The 20485-nt window shown below is 39.0% G+C and overlaps 1 protein-coding gene across 2 annotated transcripts in view; it reads left to right on the forward strand.

Annotated features, from left to right (window-relative positions):
- PARD3B (par-3 family cell polarity regulator beta) overlaps positions 1-20485 on the forward strand; it is a 427129-nt gene that overhangs the window by 367748 nt on the left and 38896 nt on the right. For both annotated transcript variants that reach the window (XM_074911133.1, XM_074911134.1), the window contains one exon: positions 7716-7851. In XM_074911133.1, coding sequence (XP_074767234.1) covers positions 7716-7851 — 136 coding nt within the window. The remainder of the gene's footprint in view (positions 1-7715; positions 7852-20485) is intronic.

Here is a 20485-nt window from a genome sequence, read left to right on the forward strand (position 1 = left end):
GCAGCAGCATCTACTGTGAGTGAATTCTTAGATCCTTGATTCTTCCCTCACAAGGGAGCGCAGAAATTAAGACTGTACTGAATTGTCACATTCTCTCCCTCCTGCCTTTGCTTTGTGTGTGCTAAAGGGAATTCCTGAGGGACTCTTGAATAGCTAATTCATTGGAAGTCTGTAAAGTACTTATTATTTCAGCTTTAGCGATAAGTTTAATAAACTGTAGTGCAAAAAGCAATAGTCTGCAAGTGAAAAAAACTAGCTGCCAATTGCAGGCAGGTGTGATAGCCATTAAGAAATAGAGCTACATTTCCACACAAGAGTTTAGCATTCAGAATTTGCTTTGTTGAATTGTTAAAGCTGCTGTAAATGGAATTCGGAGGACTGAAAATCTGCTCTGTGTTGATGTGACCTATCTGTTGTAAATATGCCAGCTGCTTTACATCAGTAAAGTAAAATACCCCCTCCCGAGCTGTGGTGTAATACAAAGTGCCAAAAAAGGCAATTTAAGTACTTTGCCGTGTAAATCCAGAAGAAATTACCTTGGAGAGAAGGCCCTCAATTATGCCTCACACATGACTTCTGCATGATGGATAAAAGGCATAATTGATATCATCTTTAGTGAAGAAACCAGAAACTGTTGCATTGTCTAGAGGCTACTGAAAATACCAGGAAAATCTGTTTTTCATTATTTTCATTGTGTATTGTTTATAGAGAGTTTGGTTGTTGTCAGCAGCTGAGTCCCTAATCTCCCTGCTTTCCGAGCCCTTCGGAGACACGTGCACATCTCAGATCAACAAGACAGCAGTAAACTGGTCACATGCCAGAAACAGACATTGCCATTAACCAGCCTGAACTGTAAGGCATCTTTTTTTTATTATTTGTTAAATTCTGGTGATTGCCTTACTTGATGAGGCACAAGATATTGAGCAGAAGAATAAGGAAAAAAAAAAAAAAAAGTCTTTGAAGTAAAGATGACAAGCTGGGTACAAGAAAATGTCCCCTTTTTTTCTTTCCTTCCTACTTGATTGCAAATAACTTGTTTCTGTTAGAGTAGCACATACCATATCTGCTGTTACTATGATGCTAAACCTCGGTGTGCCAATTTTGTTTCCATAAAGCAAGAAATTAGGCTATACCTCCCATTATTTCTGGCCAGCTGTAGTCAACTATAAGTTATAAAGGAAAGTAATGGAGATGAAAAGTGGCCTGGATTGAAAAGATGATGCTCATCTGAATGTCTAGGCCATCTGCCATGACAAACAGGAAAAGGTGTTGTATGTCATTTGAAAGGAGGGAAACATAAAAGGATGCTTTATGTCGAGACACTGAGAGATATTTTATAAACAGTTTGGAAAAACTGAAAGTGAACAAAACTGTTGGTCACAATCTTGAAATTGTTCTTTTCAGGCTTCGCTAAACATATTATGAGCTATATAGGAAAAGAATGACACTGCTAATTCATATCATGCAAGGTTCTCTTTCCTTCTTGCTTCCTAATGAGTCTGTAGGAACCTAAGAATATCATCTTCTCTCTTTCCACTAAGCTCCTAATGTCAAGAGGTCAGCAGTGATGTTACAGGGTCAATAGGACTCAATTTACATCCAGACAAATGGTAGTCATGTGCTGCCCTAGGAGTCTTTGACCTTTTGGACAGAAGTGGTTGTACTGCTTTTATGTTAGCCTAAAGAATTGAAAGGTAACAGTGTATGTTCCATTGAAGCACAGTTATGACTTTTAAATACTGTGAAGCAGATTAAGACTCTGGGACTTTAGTATACAAGTTCAAATAAACTCAAATAAGCATAAATAACTTCTTCAGTGTAGTTTCTTTTCCTGTAGTTTATTTATGATTCTTGACTTCGTACGTATTTATGTACGTGTGGATACAGAAAAGCATATCAATCGAATGCTTCTCATATCAGCCCATCTATGTCTAAATGCAGCTGGGCTCAAAGTTTTCCTCCCGGTCATTTTGTACAGGTTTCCAAATCAAGTGTGCTACTGGGGCCTCTTTGCATTGATAAAGACAGTAATTGTGTATACGTAAGGTATATGCCTGACCAGAACAAGAAAGCAAGTGTATGGAGACAGTAAAACCATTTTCATGGTTCCAGTAGCTACAAAGACATCATTCTTAAGTTGGGTCCTCAGCATGGGGTGTGTATAGCCAAAACCCAGGCTGGCTCTGGCTGAACATCAAAGATGATTCCTGAGCCCGCAAGACAGTATCAGTGATGTCAACAAGGTAGTTCTGACGAGTCTTTCATTGCAATATCATTCATTTACTCAAGTGCATATGAAAACAACAAATGTTCATTTTTTCTCAAACTCTTTTTCTCTTGGTGGTTGACAAAGATGAAAGCTGAAATATTGTAGAATCATGTTCTTATCATTGATTTTCTTTTTATCGCTTCCCACCATTCTTTTTATTCCCTCTTACTATTGAGGTTGCAGAAATATCTTCATAAGCAATGTAATACTTCAGGGTAGAAAGACAAGTGCTGAAGCTGAAAGAGTAGCGTACTTACATTTATTTGTTATAACTTCAAAATGAAAGCTTCGCCCTAACTGAAAGATACTCTTACATTCTCTGTTGGACTCCCTTATACTGTATATCTTTGCAGACCACTATGTTCCTTTTAGTATATAAAATTAGTTTTGTTTTATAGCAGATAGTGAATGGAAGATTGTCCATACTCATGAGTCTGTGAATCATGTTTTGTCTTGGATTTGTTTGTTAATGGAAAATTTGCTAAAAGAATAATTTTTCTTTTTCTTTTCCTTTTTTTTTTTTAAAAAAAAAAAAAAAAAAAAAAAAAAGCAAACTTGGAAGCACCAGTTGTTTGTTTAGAGGCTGACAATCAGCTGGGTGAAATCAGCGTTTGAAAGAAGTGCCTGGCAAAAAAGCCCTGTGCAATATTAAAGTGCTCAGGAAAACCACTGGAAACAAAATTTTTATTGCCTCTTTAAACGTATGTTTATATACAGCTTGAAGTGGTTCATCTCACTCTGTACGTGCAACACTTGTTTTTAATTTTGTATTATCTAGAGAGCTGAAGTAAGGAGTCACTAAATTAAAAAATGCCATTTTTAACCTGAATTATTGAAATTCAGATTAGCAACTCATAGGAAGAACAGAGAGGGGATTTTATTGTGCAAAACTTGAGCCATATGTATTAAGTACTGATGATGATGTTTTGATTCTTTGAAAAAGATAACTTGTATGTCATATTGGGTATATTGCTATGGTGCTTGTTCATGTATCTCTTCAGAGATGACGGGATTAAATTTCACAGTCATATTTTATGTCATGTTAGAGGTAGCTTGAAGCTAAATCTGTGCCAAATTATTGTTTCCTTTTTGTTTTGGGATGCCTCTTCCAAGTGTATCGGTTGAGTGGCTGTTTCTTAGCAGGTTCCTTTACAGTCGCGGTGGGCAAAGTGGAACCTGTATAGTGCCTCTGACAGATTCAAGCACACAGCAGAAGATGGTGATTTCTGTCAGTTGTTTATGTAGTTGGTAGGACTGCCCCAGCAGCACAGGTTAGAATGATCACTCAGACTTTTTTTTTGCCTTTCTCCCAGGCCAGAAGAAAGCTTTGGTTTGTAAGGATTGTCTCTAGCAAAGCTACAGAATGGCTGACGACAGGAACATGCTTTTTCCTCTTTTGAATGTTCATATAAGATTATTTATTATTTATTTTTTCTACTTCCAAAAAAAATCCTTGCAGTGTGTGTGGCTTATTCAAAGAACCGTTGAACTTTTAAAAAGATTGTTTGTGGCTTTGGATTTTGGACAGGTTTCATTACTGTTACTTGAAATCGGCGTCTGAGTCTTTGCTAAACTTTTTGTAGTTTCTCAGACGTTTTTCCCAATGAGTTTTTTTAATTTTAAAACTTCCTCAGAAAGCTTCAGACTCTATCCCAGTATCAGCTGCTTCTGAATCGGTCTCCTTACATGTAGCAGAATTTTAGCAAATCATCCTGAAATCAATTGCAAAAATGGAGAGTGGACAATTCTCTTACAGTCTTGTCATGACAATGGAGAAGTCCACGGGTAGATTAAATATTAGAGCCTGGGCACACGTAGTGGTGGAGGGGAGTGGCAAATGTGTGGTTGTGCAGTTCTTCAAAGAACGTATATATAGCACAGGGAGCCATGTCAGGGAAGTGAGTTGTGCATAGAATTGTAGATATGATGAGGACTGTAATATTTATATCTCCTCAAGGAGGGAGCACTACATTAAATGTAAAGCTACTGTAAAAGAAATCTGTCTGCTGTACTGACCAGGCTTGGTGAAAAGTTTCAATAAGTCTCCTTAACATAATTGACTTTGATTGGAGTATTGTTTTTATATTTCTTCTGTAAGCTCAGGTTCCTTTTCAGTAAAAATAGTCATGCATCCACATTTAAACTGGTATTCGTCTGCTGTTTCCCCGTCTAGAACTGCTATCTGATCAAACCAATATTTTTTAATTATGTATTTATAGGCAGATGGGAGAATAGTTTACAGTCAATGTATGATCTTCTCCGCAAATCTTAGAAAATTGTGTTGTTTTTTTTAATATTGCCTTATCAGTTTCTTTTTTTTTATTACTGATGACTTCATTCTGTTTGAATTCAATGCTTCAGTTTCTTTGGGGTAAACTAATAGATTATGTATGCGATATTTGCACAGTGCTGATTGAATTCATCTGGTGAGTTTGAATGTGGTTCATATATTCACATAATTGTCAGGAGCCAACTTGAAATTCAGAACTGTTTCATGAGCATTGCACAGGGCATCATATTCATCTCACATTACTCAGGAGTGGGTAAAACTTTCATGGTAAGCCAGAATGCCGCTCTTTCAAAAGCCAGTGTCTTTTACATTTGTGCCTATAAACAGTGATGGGGGAAAGAAAAAACAAACAAACGAAAAAAAAAAGCTGTGGAGCTTTAACCGTTTTATAAAAAAATGAAGCTGATGTACTGACCGACTGTCTTCCAACCTGTTCCCCCCACCTTTCTAACAAATTATGAACCTGCTGGCCATTTTTGATCAGACTTGACAGGTGATTCGATGTTGAAAAGATACTGGATCACTGAGTTTCATGAAAATAAGCCGCCTTCTAGAGAGGCCCAGACAAATGCCCTTGCTGGGGAGAAACACTGCAGTGTGAACTCAGTCCCGTTGTTGGACACCAGAGAACCCACAGGAGAAAAGCACAGGAAATCAGACTTCACGGAGCTGTTTGTTTCCACAGAGATTATGCTTGTGTTTTCGCACTAATCCAGATGGATAACTTCCATGTGCTGCTATCTTTCATTCAAACGTTTCCACTCATTCCCATGGTTAGGGGTTGTACTTTAATACAGTGTGGCAGAGGTTTGCCATAGAAAGAGCTGTCAGGCCCAGTCTTTTAATATATATAATTAGCTCGCTGTCTGCAGCACCCACTTCCACTTGCTGCCAAGATGGATTTAAGCAGAAGGAAATAATTCACCTACAGGAGTTCTGCAGCAAATGGAGCACAGGCTGTTGTTACTGCCTCTTACAATATATCAATCTCAAATTTCGTTTTAAAAATGAAAAAACAAAAAAACAAAAAAACAAAAACCCCCAAAACCCATACGGTATTTTCAGATCACCTCTTGGGCCAAAATATCAGGAGGCAGAAGGTGGGTATGTGGCTCTTCGGCTGCTGGTGGCGGGTGCTAACTAACACAGTTTGCAGAGAGCTGCAGGGAGCCAGACTGGCTGAAATCAAACCAGACCTGTTGCCTGTAGTTCAGCGTTTCCCTCTCTTAGTTAATGCTGCTTTGGGTAATGATGTTGGCAAAGCAACAGGGACAACACTTTGAGCCTTATCTGTATGTTAGCAGCCCTAATTAAATGCTTTATCTGTACTCACAAGTAAAGTCAGGGGATTTCACAGGTATTGTGTTGCTCAGGAGCTGTGGACCAAGCTTCTCTGTTCTAAGTGATAGCCCCCATTATCTAGTCCCCAATTCCAGTGTTTTGCAAACTGGAAATGGTTCTCCGCTATTTGACAGGAATTCATGCAAGGAAGGAGACATTTATCTGTGGAAGGAATCAAGGGGAAAAGGGAATGTACTGGGGTTTTTTCCTCAATAGTCCAGAGTTTGTGCAAGCTTTCTGCACTGTGTTGGCAGATCATGAGAAAAAATTTGTATGCTCTGGAAGAGTTTGGTAAATCAGCCAGAGAAGCTTGAAACCTCTGGGACTTTGCAGAGTAGAGGATCTGGATAACTGAGGATCCAGGGAAAGCAAGTAATTTAAGTGTTTGATTTTTCATGGAAACATACTGATGCTGCAAGTAAACATTTCCAGTCCTGGCTGCATATTCAGTTGCATTTGCACCCTCTGCGGAATTTCCCTTCATTGGTAATTAATTTCCAACCAATCTAGATTCCTATTAGATACTAGAAATTACTTATTACTGAACTGATAGGTTTATGACATTTGTGTGTGCTTTCCAAATTCAGTTTGCTATGCAAATCCTAGGACAGGCTTCCCTAGATTGTGGCATACTTACAGTGGAGTGCTGTGTGACAAGATGCCCCACAGAGTCTGTGCTCATGTGAAGAAATCTGTAACTCTGTAGCCCATCGTTGGTGAGGCAGAGTTAAGGTTGCAGATGAAGAAAATATATGATGATGTGCTGCAATAACAATGGTCTGAGTTTAGAAGTGGCCACAAATAAATTCTATGAGAATTCCCTGTGAATGCCAGTAAATGCTACTGAGCCATACAGTCAGTGCTGACTAGAGCAGGCCTAGAAAAAGCTGCAAGAAACTTTTAATTTATTCATTTTAAAAGTGGCTGATTTTTTTTTTTTTTTTTTTATTCTTGGGCGTTTTCAGGAATTTTTTTTAAACTTTCCAGGTATAGCTTGAGCTTCCACAGTTGTACAGGTCCAGCTGTAAGATTTTGGAAAACTCGCCAGGGTCAAAATCAGCAAAGACAGGCATGTGTTTAACTTGGTAAACTAAGGAACTCCACTAGCTGTACCACAGAGCTTGCAGTGTATGTAGTTCATCATACAAGTGAGTCATTGTGGATTACTAAATGGATTACTGTTTAATTGCTGCTTTAAAAAAATGGTGTCAAGATTTGATAGTGTGCTTTCCCATCTCTTGTCTCCCCTGTATTTTCATGGCTGATATTTTAGTTCATTGTATAATTAGGAGGGAGGATGGTTTTTTATGAGATAAAACTGCTTTCTGTGCTTCTCTGAATATAGTTTATTCTTTACCTTGAACAAATTTAATTTTAGGGAAATTCCACATTTAGCGTGGGAGCAAAAGGAAACATTTTTTTGGCAGCTTATCATCATCATCATCATCATCATCATTATTATTAAAATATGATAGCCATTTATAGCTGCTCATAGGAATTTTAAAAGTTTCCTTGTGCTCCCCCATCTGTCTGCATCCATCTGTTGTCTCTTGTCTTGTACTGGAATTGTTAAGTTCTTTGGACAGGGACAGCATTTTTTCAAAACGGAGATCAAGTTCACATTTAGCAGCTTTATTAATAGAAGAAAGCAAAAAAAAAAAAAAAGGTGCTATGGGCCAGTGGGAACTATGCAAGTCAGGAGAATCAAACATTGATAATCTGCTTGTCTCAGGTGTGGCAATTTTGTGTGTGCTCATATGGGTATCTGGTGTGTGTACATATGAGTTTTATTTAGCATTTTTTTATTTTTCTCAGTGGCTGCACAGGTGGTGGGAATGCTGATCGTATCCAGAAGTTACGGAAGGAGTACCATCAGGCCAGGCGAGAGGGCTTACCTTTCTATGAGGATGATGAAGGAAGAACGCAGCCATCTGATTACGACCAGCGTTGGGTACGTCCACAGTGTGATGCAAAGTGCTTTTGCAGCATTCAGGGTTAGCAAAATGCTGATTTGTGTTTTCCAGAAATTTTCTATCAGCTTAACATGAATTTGGAAGGACTGTAAAAATGGAGAAATCGTTAATGCCAGCCCACCAGAGAAAACATTCATAGCATGAAAACTTGGATAAAGTAACTTGTCCGTTCTCTGTGTTTGATTTAGGCCCTGGTTTACAGTCTTTAGACCCAGGATATGCAGGCATTGCCAAACTTTGTCACATGTGGCAGCATCAAGGCTTTTCGGCAGGATTTATGGTGCTCTGGCAGTTCATCCAGTGATTCCTTGGGTTAATGAGAGCATTAGAAGAGCAGACTCACCATGCTTAGCTGCAAAATGAGAGGGAGGAAATAGAGGCACGTCTGCTCCTGCCCTTCCTTCCGCACACTGCACAGTAGCAATCTGGCTAAGATACATCACCAGTAACTTTTAGAAAGTGAAAAATTGAATCATTTGCTACTCTCCCATCAAAAGATCTTAAAATGTTCTACCAACACTATAGAATTGTTACAGACTTGCTGTATTCCCTGTTTTACATCTAGGAGTCACGCTACACAGGGACGTATTATCTACCTCACTACTGAAGAGTAACCTATTGTAGAATCAGAGATTAAATCAACAGATGTCAGATTTTTGAATGCGTTAAATAAATGCAACAGCTATAGTCTATGGGATGACAACTTTGGTGCTCAAGAGCTCTACCTGAGCAGGTTTCAGAGTTGGAATCTGTCTCTTTAGAAGCAATTATAATCAACCAGCATTCAAAAATGTAACTTTGATAAGATGCAATTTATGCTAAATTTAAAATTTTAGTTTAAAAAGAGACAGAATTATGTTAAAAATCTTAAGAATCTAGATACACCTGAAGTTTGAACTAACATTGTTGGTTTTAATGTCCTCCAAACTACCAGTGTGAACGCTGAAGTGAAATCTTCAATGATTGGAGCTGTAGTCCAAGAAAATCCTACGCAAGACTAGACTTTAGTGCAGTTGAGGAGAGACAGAGTTAAAAGAATTGTTTTTACATAAATTATCATATACTTGTTCATTAACCCCAAAAATGTTGTTGTATATCTTATTCTGATTCAGTTTCCAAAAGTGTCACCTTCAGCAAAATAGTTCTTTCCTTAAAACAGTTAACTTTAGTCTACTGCCTTAAATTTTGTGACCCAAATTTGGTAATTTGTGTCGCTGCCATTCTTCTTCTGAATAGCTTTTGTAAACTGAAGTGAGAATATGCATCAAATGTGTCTTTCTGTTAAAATTGTGTGGCATGATAAGTGTCCTGACAGAGGCCCCAGACTGGGCCAGTGCTGCCTCTTCAGCAGCCTGCTTCTTCTATGAAACTGATAAAGCTTTATTGATCCTTGGAGGAGGTTGAGATTTATGGTCCAGTGTAGTTTCCTAATATTCACAAAGGTTTCTTCTAGGTAATCCTTTCTAAGCCTTTCCTATTAGGTATAATGCTCAGAGATTACTGATTTCCAAAGCTTTGCTTTTCCTGTGAGGCAAGTTGTTCTTAATCAGAGCACCTGAAAAGGAGCATTAAGTATCTCAATCTTGAACTGATTAATAATAGTGGTACCAGGATTGTTTCTTTTTGTTCCCCCATTGCAGAATATTTTTAAGTGTTTTTCTTGTGAGGAATGGTAGTCTGCTCAAAAATCAGACTTTACCTTGAGGGCTTTAATACTCTGAAGTTTGTTGCTGCAACAGTTCCTCTTGTTGAAGTGGTTTACAAATTTCAAAGACTTCTGGTCTCTTCACTGCAACAATATCATCCATTGATCCATCCAGCCTTGCTTTCATAGGCACTGTATTTCAGTCTGGAAAATACTGTGGCCGCAGCTTGCTTTCTTTCGACTCCTGGCTGAAATTTCTACTCTTACATGTAGTTTTACCCTTAAAATACATATGTTACATCAATCCATTGAAACAGAAAAGAAGGAAAAAAATAGAATCAAAATATTAAAAAGAAAATAAATGTCTCAAAGCATCTTGCCAGGAGAGTCCTCTATATTTTTTAAGCAATGTCATCCTTCCCACCTCAGGCTGCTGACCCTCAGCAGTACTGTGGTAACACAGATTGAACAACAGCTGATTTTTTCCACCTTTACTCGTCAGTGAAGAGACATGCTGATGGCTAATTGCATAGTGGTAAATAAATAAAAACTTACGTTAATCTTCGGGATGTCAGGTCTTTCTTTAAATAATTGACAGACAGCTGAGGAGGAGGAAAACCTTCTGGTATAAGGTTTTTTCCTTCCCACAGGAGATTATGGCACCAAGGAAAGCTGCAGCTGGAAAGGAGATGCTGGGTCTCCCTATGTATTTTTAATACTTGATTAGTTCTTTCTATGCTTTTGTCAGTCAGCTGTTTAACCTAAACCAGCTTTCCTATAAGATGTCTTTCTAACGTACAGCAGCAGCTGTGATCATTTCCCACCATCTCATGAAACATGCAGATAAGTTGGGAAATAACAGAGGATAATCTGAGAAGACACTGTCCCGTCACAAATCAACAGCCTCAGAAATGGACCCTGGGTCTCGTCCTCCAAAAAAGTATCTGAGAACTCATGAGGCAAATTTCTGTCTGATAAAGCTGACATTGACAAGTGGCCTTTAGCTGACACTGTAATGGGACAGAATTTCTAATAGAAGGGGTATTTCTAACAATCCTTTTTTTTTTTTTTTTTTTTTAAAGTGGGATAAATCAAGTTAAAGTGCAGAGCCGGCTGAAAAGCTAGCATTGTAAGGGAAAATGATCTCATGACAGGCAATTGGGATCCATAAATGTTTTAAAAATAAGGTCAAAAATTCATTTTAAATAGGCCTGCTATTCTCTCGTCATCCATTCCTCCCCCCTGCATCCATTTTCCAGTTCTCCTCTGCTCTTCTCATCTGTTGCTGGATGAATTTTTTGCTCTTTTGCGCCTTCATTCTGCTCCCCCTTCCCCACAGTCTGTTCTTTTTCTTTTTGTAAGTAACTGAATAATTCAGTTTAGTGTATCTCCATACACAGACGCATGTATATAGCACTGTCTGTGCTATAGACCCAGATCCTTTGAAATTTTTTTCCAGTTCCTTTGTGCTTTGATTTGTTGTTGAGTTTTGCATCCTTCGGACTCCTCCCCACCCCCGCCACCCCCCTTTCAGGTTTATAACTAGAATAAATGATAAGCCAAATTCTGGAGGGTGGATCACAAGGCTTAAAGCAAACCTCAGCTAGTTGACCAAAAGACAGGCTGATGATAAGTATAAATACTGTCTAGGAAAATTAATGTCTGTTGTTGTCAGTATAATGTGTCAGTATAATGTGAGATTACCTTAAAATTTTCAAACAGCTAGGCTATATGGGGAAGTGTCGGCTCAAGACAGAGCATGTGCGTACATACTCGTGTCTTCGTGGGATGTCAGATAGTCAAAATGTTCATGAACATATCCTATACAAACCTAATCCGGGTCTACAGAAAGAGGCATAATATGTTTACGTAGTATTATCATATACTGCAGTTATCAGTCAGACCCTGAGAGAACTACGTAAGCAATAAACTGCAAGAAAAAGACCTCCTTAGTCTCCCTTGGAGTTGGCGGTCTTTTTCATGGGGCACTCTCTTTCAGGGCTTGAGACTCACAGACTAATAGCAGATCATGAGAAATAGCAAAGGAGCTGTCAAGACAAAGCTGTGAAGTCAGTAGTATCTGTACTTGCATTTAAGGGCATTTAAATAATGAAGAATTAATCATCTATTTGAGGATTTACTTGGATTGTCTTACAGACTGTACAAATCCAGTTACTTGAAACATCAATTCTTTCTTTCAGGGTGGTAGTAAATCCTTGAAACTTTATCTTTTTAATGTACATTCAAGGACTGCATGGAATACCAGCCACACTGCAAATAGTTCTTTACTTGTTAGTGACCACCTCAGGTTCACTGTACCAAACCTTATGTTAAGTGGTTCTAAAAGCCATTTCCATATTTGCAGATCAGGTTTGGAAGCTGATAAATAACCTAAAGATATAAGAAAACCCGTCTCTGGATACTAGCTGTGAACATTTCGATTGAAACAAAGCTGTAATGTACTGAGTTTTGTCAGTTCCCAGTTGAGAGTATGAAAGAAGAATCATGCCTGTCTGTGTTAAAGGCCAAGTACTTTATTGTGTGTCTGGCAGGGATCCAAGCCTAAAAATCAACCAGAACAAAAAAAGGAGCGCTAAGAACTGCATTATTTTTCCATAATATGTCAGAGGGTTTTATGCTTGCTTCAGGATGAATAAGGAGCTGTTTTTACTTTTCATGATCAATTAATTCCAGGTTCAGAATGTTGCATTTCAGATAGGTTAGGTTCCCAAAATGCACAGACGTTTGTGTTGGACCATGGTTAGAAACCAAAATTCCAACTTCTAGAATAATAACATTCCTGTCTTCTAGCGCAATGGGAGAAGCTGACAATTTTATGTACTATGTGAAACCATATAGCAGAAACTGTTGTGAATTCCAGACTTTCTGAGCCCACAGGCTATTAGTTGAAAACATTGAATTTTGAAAATAATAATAAAAAGACAATAACTTACTTAAAGTATAGCTGCTTTGAAAACCATGGATCGGAAGTATTTTTGTATATGTTATTAAAATATTAATTAAGAGAGTATGTAAAACATTTTATTAGAATGTATGATTAACTTACCAATCAAGAACTTTTTATGGTCACTACTTATCTCTGTATAATGAAGGTTTCAGATTGGGGTGTAGTCTAAAGAGCTGTTCAAACTAAGCAGAGGGATTTTGAAATTTACAGGCTGGCTTTTGGGGTAGGTTTGGGGGGAAATTATTCTGGAGAAATCCCTGCCAAACCTCATGTGAAAAATAAACTATTCCAAATGGCACATGCAAGGAGAGCCAAATTCAATTCCATTAATACTAGTAATAAAGAGTGACTCTTATAACTTGTTTGGAGTCATTCCTACTTATACAAAGGTTGAATTTGGCATAGATTATCTGGACCAGCGGGGAGTCTGAAATGCTCGTGTCTTCATGCTAACACTATGTACACACTCTTATTTACCAAGGGAAACAGTTCTGATGCCATGTGTTGTCTTATCAAAGCCCACTGGTACTGTTTATACCCTACAATATTATGTGAGTTCCAGAAATATATCATGCCATCTATGCCACAAGGTACCTCATCACACAGCTGCTTTTTGTTGTATTTCAACACAGTGGCGTTAATTCTGAGGAGGACAAACATGCTAAGCATTTCTCTTACTTCATACAAGTAGTTGAAGGAAATCAGACAAAACCGTGGTGCTGCCGGGCTGTGGCTGTCCTTGCAGGCTCGCGGCACTGAGAGGTTCTACATTAACACGCGTGCCAGCGCTCGTGTCCCTTGCAGTTAGGAGAGGTTCTTCTGATGTTGCTCAGAGAGCTTGAGTGGGGCATCACAGAGATCATGACAGCTGCCACAGATCATGTTGATATCATATGAAGGGTCCTAGAGGTTTTCTGGTTTATATATTTTTCCTAATTTGCCAATATCTTTAGGGAGGCAAGAAACATCTTTAACTAGTGCTTATATTGATGAGGGGAGTTCGTGAACAGGTAATCCACACTATGCTGAACAGTTACTGCATGTGTGCATATAGGCCACAGCTCTGCAGCTTTTATCCTTTGGAGCATAATCGAATGGGCACAGAAACAGCCTTTTCAGAGGTAGACTATAATGTGGCTTCACTGTAGTTCTGAGTAACACAGTAGCTGGGTCTCTGCAATTTGTTTTGGTTTTGGCAAGCTTCTGCCAGTATGGGCTTTAACAGTTTTCTCTGTACTTGTTGATCATTCCATAGATAGGTTACTGTGTGGCCACTTTCCCTGAGCATGTGTGCACACTGTCAAATCTCAGGCCAGCATCACGTGGGGAAGGTAGAAGAGAATTGAGATTTTAACATTGAGCCCTTGCATGTGGGGTTGCTAAAGCTAAATCTTTGCACTTTGAACCTTCCCTTACCCACAGTGATATGTACTTCTCCGTGACAGCTTCATCCCGACCCCTAGCAAGTCAGTGCCCCACCATAGAATCAAATACAGCTGCTTATGGGTCTGACTACAAGGGGGGAGAAAAAGTAGGTTTCCTTTTAAAATTGACCTCTTCCTCAGGCCATTAGTAAGAGGCCTGCTTCAACTTCTGGAAAGGGGCCCCAGTTACAACAACACTCATTTTTGAATCACAAGACAAGTCTGTAATGCCATTAAAATTCATGTCTGAAGCTAAGCATTTGCTTAGGTATTTATTAGATCAGGCCTGAAATCGGGCCTCAAACTTGACCCCTTCTTAGGCACAAGCTTTTGCCTTTACTACCAGGTATCTGGTGCATTTATCAAATAGATGCTGACACAGCTGACTTCTTTTTGAATTCTCACCGCTTAATCTCCCTGGGTTATGTTCCTGTTCAGTGTGTTGCTGATTAAAAGAAATCTCTTCCCTAAAATATACTGATGATCCGAAGAGTTGCCTAGCTACTGTTGTCCCAGACAGCACCCTGTTTCCTAAAGATGCTGGTCACTGTCCAGCTCTGCCTGCTAGGGATAACATCCCCCTAAAACAGAGAGCAGTTTTGACAAAAGGACTGCAAAATTTGTCCATTTAACATAATGGAAAGTGGAATGACCTCAGTGAGGCAAACAGCAACAGTTGCCCAGTGTGTGCAGAACAGGGTCAAGCTTGAAAGAAGCTGGGTCAAGCAATACAACTATGTCATTGAGGCTGTTACAGAGTACAGATCTTTTATTTGTTATAGTTAAGTATGTGACAGAAGCCGACTGAAATAATGGACTTTTGATTACTTTTGATTTCTGGATTGAGTTCTTCTATTGTACATCTATACAGCACTTCTCATTATTGCAGCACAAGATCTGAGGTGGAGGCCTTGGGTCTTCTTGAGTTTTGCTGAAGTTCCTCACTGCAAAATGCATTAGCAGAACTGCTTTTCAAATTTCATCCTGGGCACAGTTTCAGCAGTCAGGGTGCTGTGCTCTGGCTACATTGTTGTCTTGCAGTTAAAAAACACTAAAAAGTTCAAGATTTCTTCACAGCCAAGGTGTGAAAAGTAATTAGAATGTATCACTGGGTGCTGGGTATAAGCAATTATCTATGAATATATAGAGGCTCTGTTTTTCTCAACAAACAGGCGACATTGTTATAATTATTTAAAATGAAAAAGAAAGTCACTGACTCAGACATGGAGAGATTGGGCGGATAACTTTATTAGTTCTCAGTCTAAGGTCTATAGTGCAGATGCTAATCTAATATCAAGACTGTATTAAAATAAAGTACAAAATATGGGAAAAGAGAACTCCATTACCCTGTAAGGCTGATGCTGTACATGAATTTGGCTTTTCTGCTCAAGGCCATCTCTTTTCAACTTTCAATCTCAACTCGGGCTGTTAAAGAACAGTTGGAAAAAGGAGTGTTAGCACCTTTTTTCTTGCTTAGTACAGGGTCTGGCTGGAATGCATTCTTTCTGTCAAATGTGCTGAGTTTTGAGAAGTTAATAATCAATTCCATTTTTGTTTGCATTTGGTTTTCTAAACCTTCTTTAATGTTCTTGCTTTGTTTAGTAAATTGAACTTGTAAGCAAGAATTTCCCGATGCAGGAGTCTGATAAAATACTGGCACTATGCAACCTAATCTGAAGGGTTGATTTTGATTTGATCTTTTTTAGTGGTTTTGAGACACTTGCTGTGCAACTGTATTTATTAACAATAAGAAAGCAAGAGCGACAAATACTGCTGTCTGTGGTTTTGCTGCTTTTTCCTCATCAGAAGGCCTGGCTGCTGTGTTAAGTGTCATGTTGTCCGATATTAAGTAGAGCCATTCCAGCCGAACTGTATGATAGTCTAAGTCCTGCACGATCGGAGATATTGAGTCTTCTGTAATCCAGGTGATACTGGGATGTCTGCCTTCCAAGTAGAAATATGAGTTCTGGCCCTGCTGCCTCCAAGGGGCTCCTGCTGTTCAAGGCAGATGATATGTGAATAATCCGGTGTCCTGGAATAGCATAGATTTCATAAAGTAGAAATAAATGTCAAATTCAGCATGTATGTTGTGAATGCGTACGACCGAGCAAGAGAACAAATACTGGTGTCTCTTCTAAAATGCAGTCTGGCTACCAATTGTCAGGATTTTCTGGGTTTAGTCCCTTCATCTATTTCCTTGATAGGCTGGAAGTAATGATTGTCAAAATTACTATGAAATCCTTGTGTTAGAAAGACCAGTGCTTCATGTGGCAACAAATAATGGCAGTGGCTCTCAAGAAACATGGGCCCTGGGGAGACCTGGACCAGGTGTATGCTTTACACCATTAGGTATTCCAAGAAAAGTCGGAGTAGCAGATGCCTAGATTGAAATGATGACTTTGAAGTTATGATATGACTCAAAAGAAAGAGAGCAAATTGGGATTCTGAGTGGATCGAAAAGTTTCTTGTATTTCAGTAAGCATGGTTATATCAAATTATATTCTGTACTTCATAATTTGATGGTAACTCCTTCAAGGTAAGATAAAATTTTATAATTTGAAATACATGGCTGTGCCTTCTATCCCTGGTCTGCCATCATCAAAACAAAGTCATTCTGACAATCTAAATTCAATCCTTCCTGCGAAATGATTATAGGGGAATTTAGCAAAATACTATCTAGTGGTACCCACCAGTGGATCAGTATTAACATTTACATTTGCATTTGAAGCTAATTTTCAAAGTATTTCTCTTAATTTACTAGTAAGATACCTGTCAAGTTAGCAATTAAACTGTAATTTGGTCACTGAGGTGTTTACACAGATTAATAGATCCCTCTCTTAAGCGTATGCTCCTGGGTTTTAAATAATGGCTATACTGCGTGGTAGCATGACCCCACTTGAGTTTCACACACACATGCACAAAATCAAATTCCATCACATTTTAATGCAAATTTTACCTTTGCAAATGATGGCCTGAAAAGAATGAGTTTCCATGGTAACCTTAGGGAACACATAACCTGTTTATCATAACTTCTCCATGAAGCAAGACAGGGGGTGGGGAACATGCTTTGATGTCTGCTATATTCTTCTGTAGACAGCATTCTGCTGTAGCACATTTACCAAAATGCTCCCATACTGTCCTAAATAAAGTTTTTTCCATTTCTTAGAAACAGGAGCAGTCATATGGAATAACATAGGAGGGAACTGCAATAGGCAGTATTCAAAACCATTAACTGACCTTTAAGCTCCTGTCTATAGTTCGACCAGTAGGTTAACATTTTGAAAGACCAATCACAAATTAATACTTAAAACAGATCTCTTCCATCCCTTTCTTTCTCTTTGCTTTCCCTCCATGCTTTACATTTGGCCCTCAGGTATCCCTGCTGCCTTTCAACGTTTTTTGTTTTCTTGTTCTTCCACTTCACTGCTGAAAGTACTGTTTGAAAAATGCCTTGAAATACCTGTGAACTCCTACACTGTGGAGCTACCACAGAAAAGAATATATTGATTATACTTCACATTCAGTGCTGACTTTCAGAGTTGAGGTGGTGGCTTCTGGAGCTGCCATTAGTGAGGAGTGAGTTTGATGTCTGCAAGCATCTGCAAGGTTGTATTTTTCCTACAGATGCACAGTAACTCCTGGCTAAAGGCAAGTACGTCTGCAACATTTTTTTTTAAGGTCATTAGGAGTAAGGAACAGATGTTGAGGTTTTTCAGAATGCTGCTTTGAAGTGCCATTTAGGACTCAACTGACAAGACTGACCCTATAGGCAGTGATTTTTGGGACTGGAACACAGAGGAACCATTGCCCACAGTTACCCATCTGGTATCCATCTGGTACCAGCAAACAACAGACAGTACCAAATCACAGAGAAACTGTACCAACTGCTAAACTGGTATCAGCAAGTAAAGAAGGTCGCCACCCAACAGCAGTTGCAAGCAGGAGAAACAATGTCTGTAACATTTACAGACTGGTATCTGAAGATCCGGAGGAACCTGATGCCATAGCATATGGAAAGCAATTCCTCTCTCTAAGCCTGCTTATGCTGATGTTGTTTGCTTAGTATTAATCCAGGTTTGGGCTATTTTAATTTATTTTTTTGTTAACAATATTGAATTTGCAGTGTGGAGAGCTTTTGTCATGATGCCATTGAGAGCATGCCTCTCTTTAGTGGCATCTGTGTTTAACAGGATTAAGGTGGATTTAATACCCTGTGCTACAGACTAACCATTCAGTTTCTAGGGGTACTGTTCCAGAGTGGTGTCACATCACAATGGAAGGAGTTGAGGTTAACTTTTAACTCGTGGCGATTTACTCTTTGCTGTCTTTCTTTGATGTGAAGTATTCTTGGGGAGAGCTGTGGCAGGGGGTTGTTTCCCAATTTTATTGCCATCTCCCTCTTCTCTTTGTTCATTTTCCCCCTTCTTCCTCCTTTTCTTCTCTTGAAGCCATGTGCTGGTTTGTACAGTGGCTAAGTGTTTAGAATGTAATAATACAACAGTGAGAGATTTACCGCCTCTGGGCGCTACCCCTTCTACTCTTGCGGACCTCCAGCAAGGCATGATTTTATAGACAATGAAAGGCTCGCTCTCCCCTGTGAAGCCGCCTGCCTGCAGGAAGCTTTTCACTGTCTATTTCCACTACTTGCTCTGCAATTTAATTCCATGCCCTGCTATTTCTCCCTTTTCTCCCTCTTCTTTTTCCCTGACATACGCATGCATATACCCACCACATACACATTCAGCACCAACACCAGATGTAGGTAGATACAGCAAAATAGCATCATCTCAATGTATGGATTAAAAAACCTCAAAAATACCCCAAACATTTTCATTTTGCCATCCTCATCATAAATGGAAATATTGATCTGTCCCCTGTTTGCTTTCCAGGTACTGACACTGTCATTTCATTTTCCCTAAAAAGAACACGAGCTCATAGCTGGGCTGCAAAGCATGGCTATTACACCCTGGCATTGGTGCCAAGAACTCTGCTGACTTAGCTAGAGAAAGATGCTGAAAGCTCCTGACTTTGAGAGAAAATTCAATTCAATTTACTTCATACAGTGTCTTTCATGAAGTATTTCAAAATGTCTTACATCAGGAAATAACATAATGAGAAAATGCTTAAGAGAACTGGGTATTCAGATAGCAAGACAAAATGATACACAACAATGAACTGGAGTTAAAAAAAAAAAAAGACGACTGTCATTTAAAAGCAGTAATCATCTGGATAAGTAGTCTTGTAAACTAATTACAGTGAGAAGAGAAGCAAAGAATGCAAGACTGGGAGGAACAAGAAACAGCTTAGTTTCAAACAGGCTAAGGCAGAGGACTGGTTTCATGGGGGAATGAATTGTGCACAGTATTGTAGAACAACTACAGAAAACCTGCTTTAGAAATGTATTCACATATATGTATTATGTATGCTGTATATTGCATCATGAGGGTATCTCAGTGACAAGTTAAGTCTCTAGTGACTGGGAAGAGATTAATTATATTGGCCTGATTCAGTGGAAGAGCAATTGAAATGCAGCCTTGTAGTTGGAAAGAATCAATGCTGATGGGTGCTGAGGTTTTTTTGGTTTGCTGCTTTTAAGTTTTGCTCTCAGCTCAAGGGTCTCTGCCTTTACTCTGAGAATAGGTTTGCAAGTGAGGGTGTCGCAAATCTGGTGCTCATTAAAGATAGTTAAGAGGTAGAATTAACCAAAACATATTATACGACTAATGGAAAAAGAAGCCACCCACAGAGACGGACACAGGCCAGGAAATGATCTCAGTTTGCATGGTCACAGGCAACCATAGTCCTCCAGCACCAGGGATCAGGGCATCACAGAGCTAGGGTTCAGAAAGCAGAATATTATCTTTGTAGGGCTGTGCAAAAACACTTTGCAGTTTTGGCTTCACCTCCATCTTTGCTATTTTCTCTCTACTTAGTGTTGCAAGATACAGCAAATGCTGAGAGCTTGTTTTCTACTAAGCTAAGGCAATTGCCATGTTTTTAAACTGTTATGGGAACAGCCTGTTTCCCTTTTAAAGTTCCCATCTGTGTTTGTATTTCCCTCAGTCTATTGCCTTTATAGAGAATTTTCCGCTCTCTCTAAATCTAAACCATTAGTTTCACCTCCTTGAACAAGAGGTAGGGCATTACTGAGGAGGAAAAGTAAATCCTGAGATAATCAGCCTTGCTTAATTCCAGAGTGGAGCACTGCTGTCATCAGTGTTCCTGGTGTTCATTGCATAGGGAGAAGGAACAATGACTGTAAGTATGTGCATTTGTGTCTGTGCGTGTATACATGTGTATGTGTGTGTGTGTATAGATATGTGGAGAGAGAGACAGAAGGGGACCATTTAATTGCCTAGCAATCTGACCGACCAAGTAGTGTTCTGATTGCATACAGCTGATTTTCTAAGTGAACATTTTCAGAACTACTCACCAGCAAAACCAAGATCATCAGTGACTCTGGAGTGTGCGTCTGTTACTTACAGGGAAGAGAAAGGATGGTTTGATTACTATCTCTTTTTTCCTTAAGACAAGGATGTTTTTCTCACCCAAGGGAAATGCGTTCTAGCAGCATG

This window comes from Athene noctua, chromosome 7 (assembly GCF_965140245.1).
Source record: "Athene noctua chromosome 7, bAthNoc1.hap1.1, whole genome shotgun sequence".
Taxonomy (NCBI): domain Eukaryota; kingdom Metazoa; phylum Chordata; class Aves; order Strigiformes; family Strigidae; genus Athene; species Athene noctua.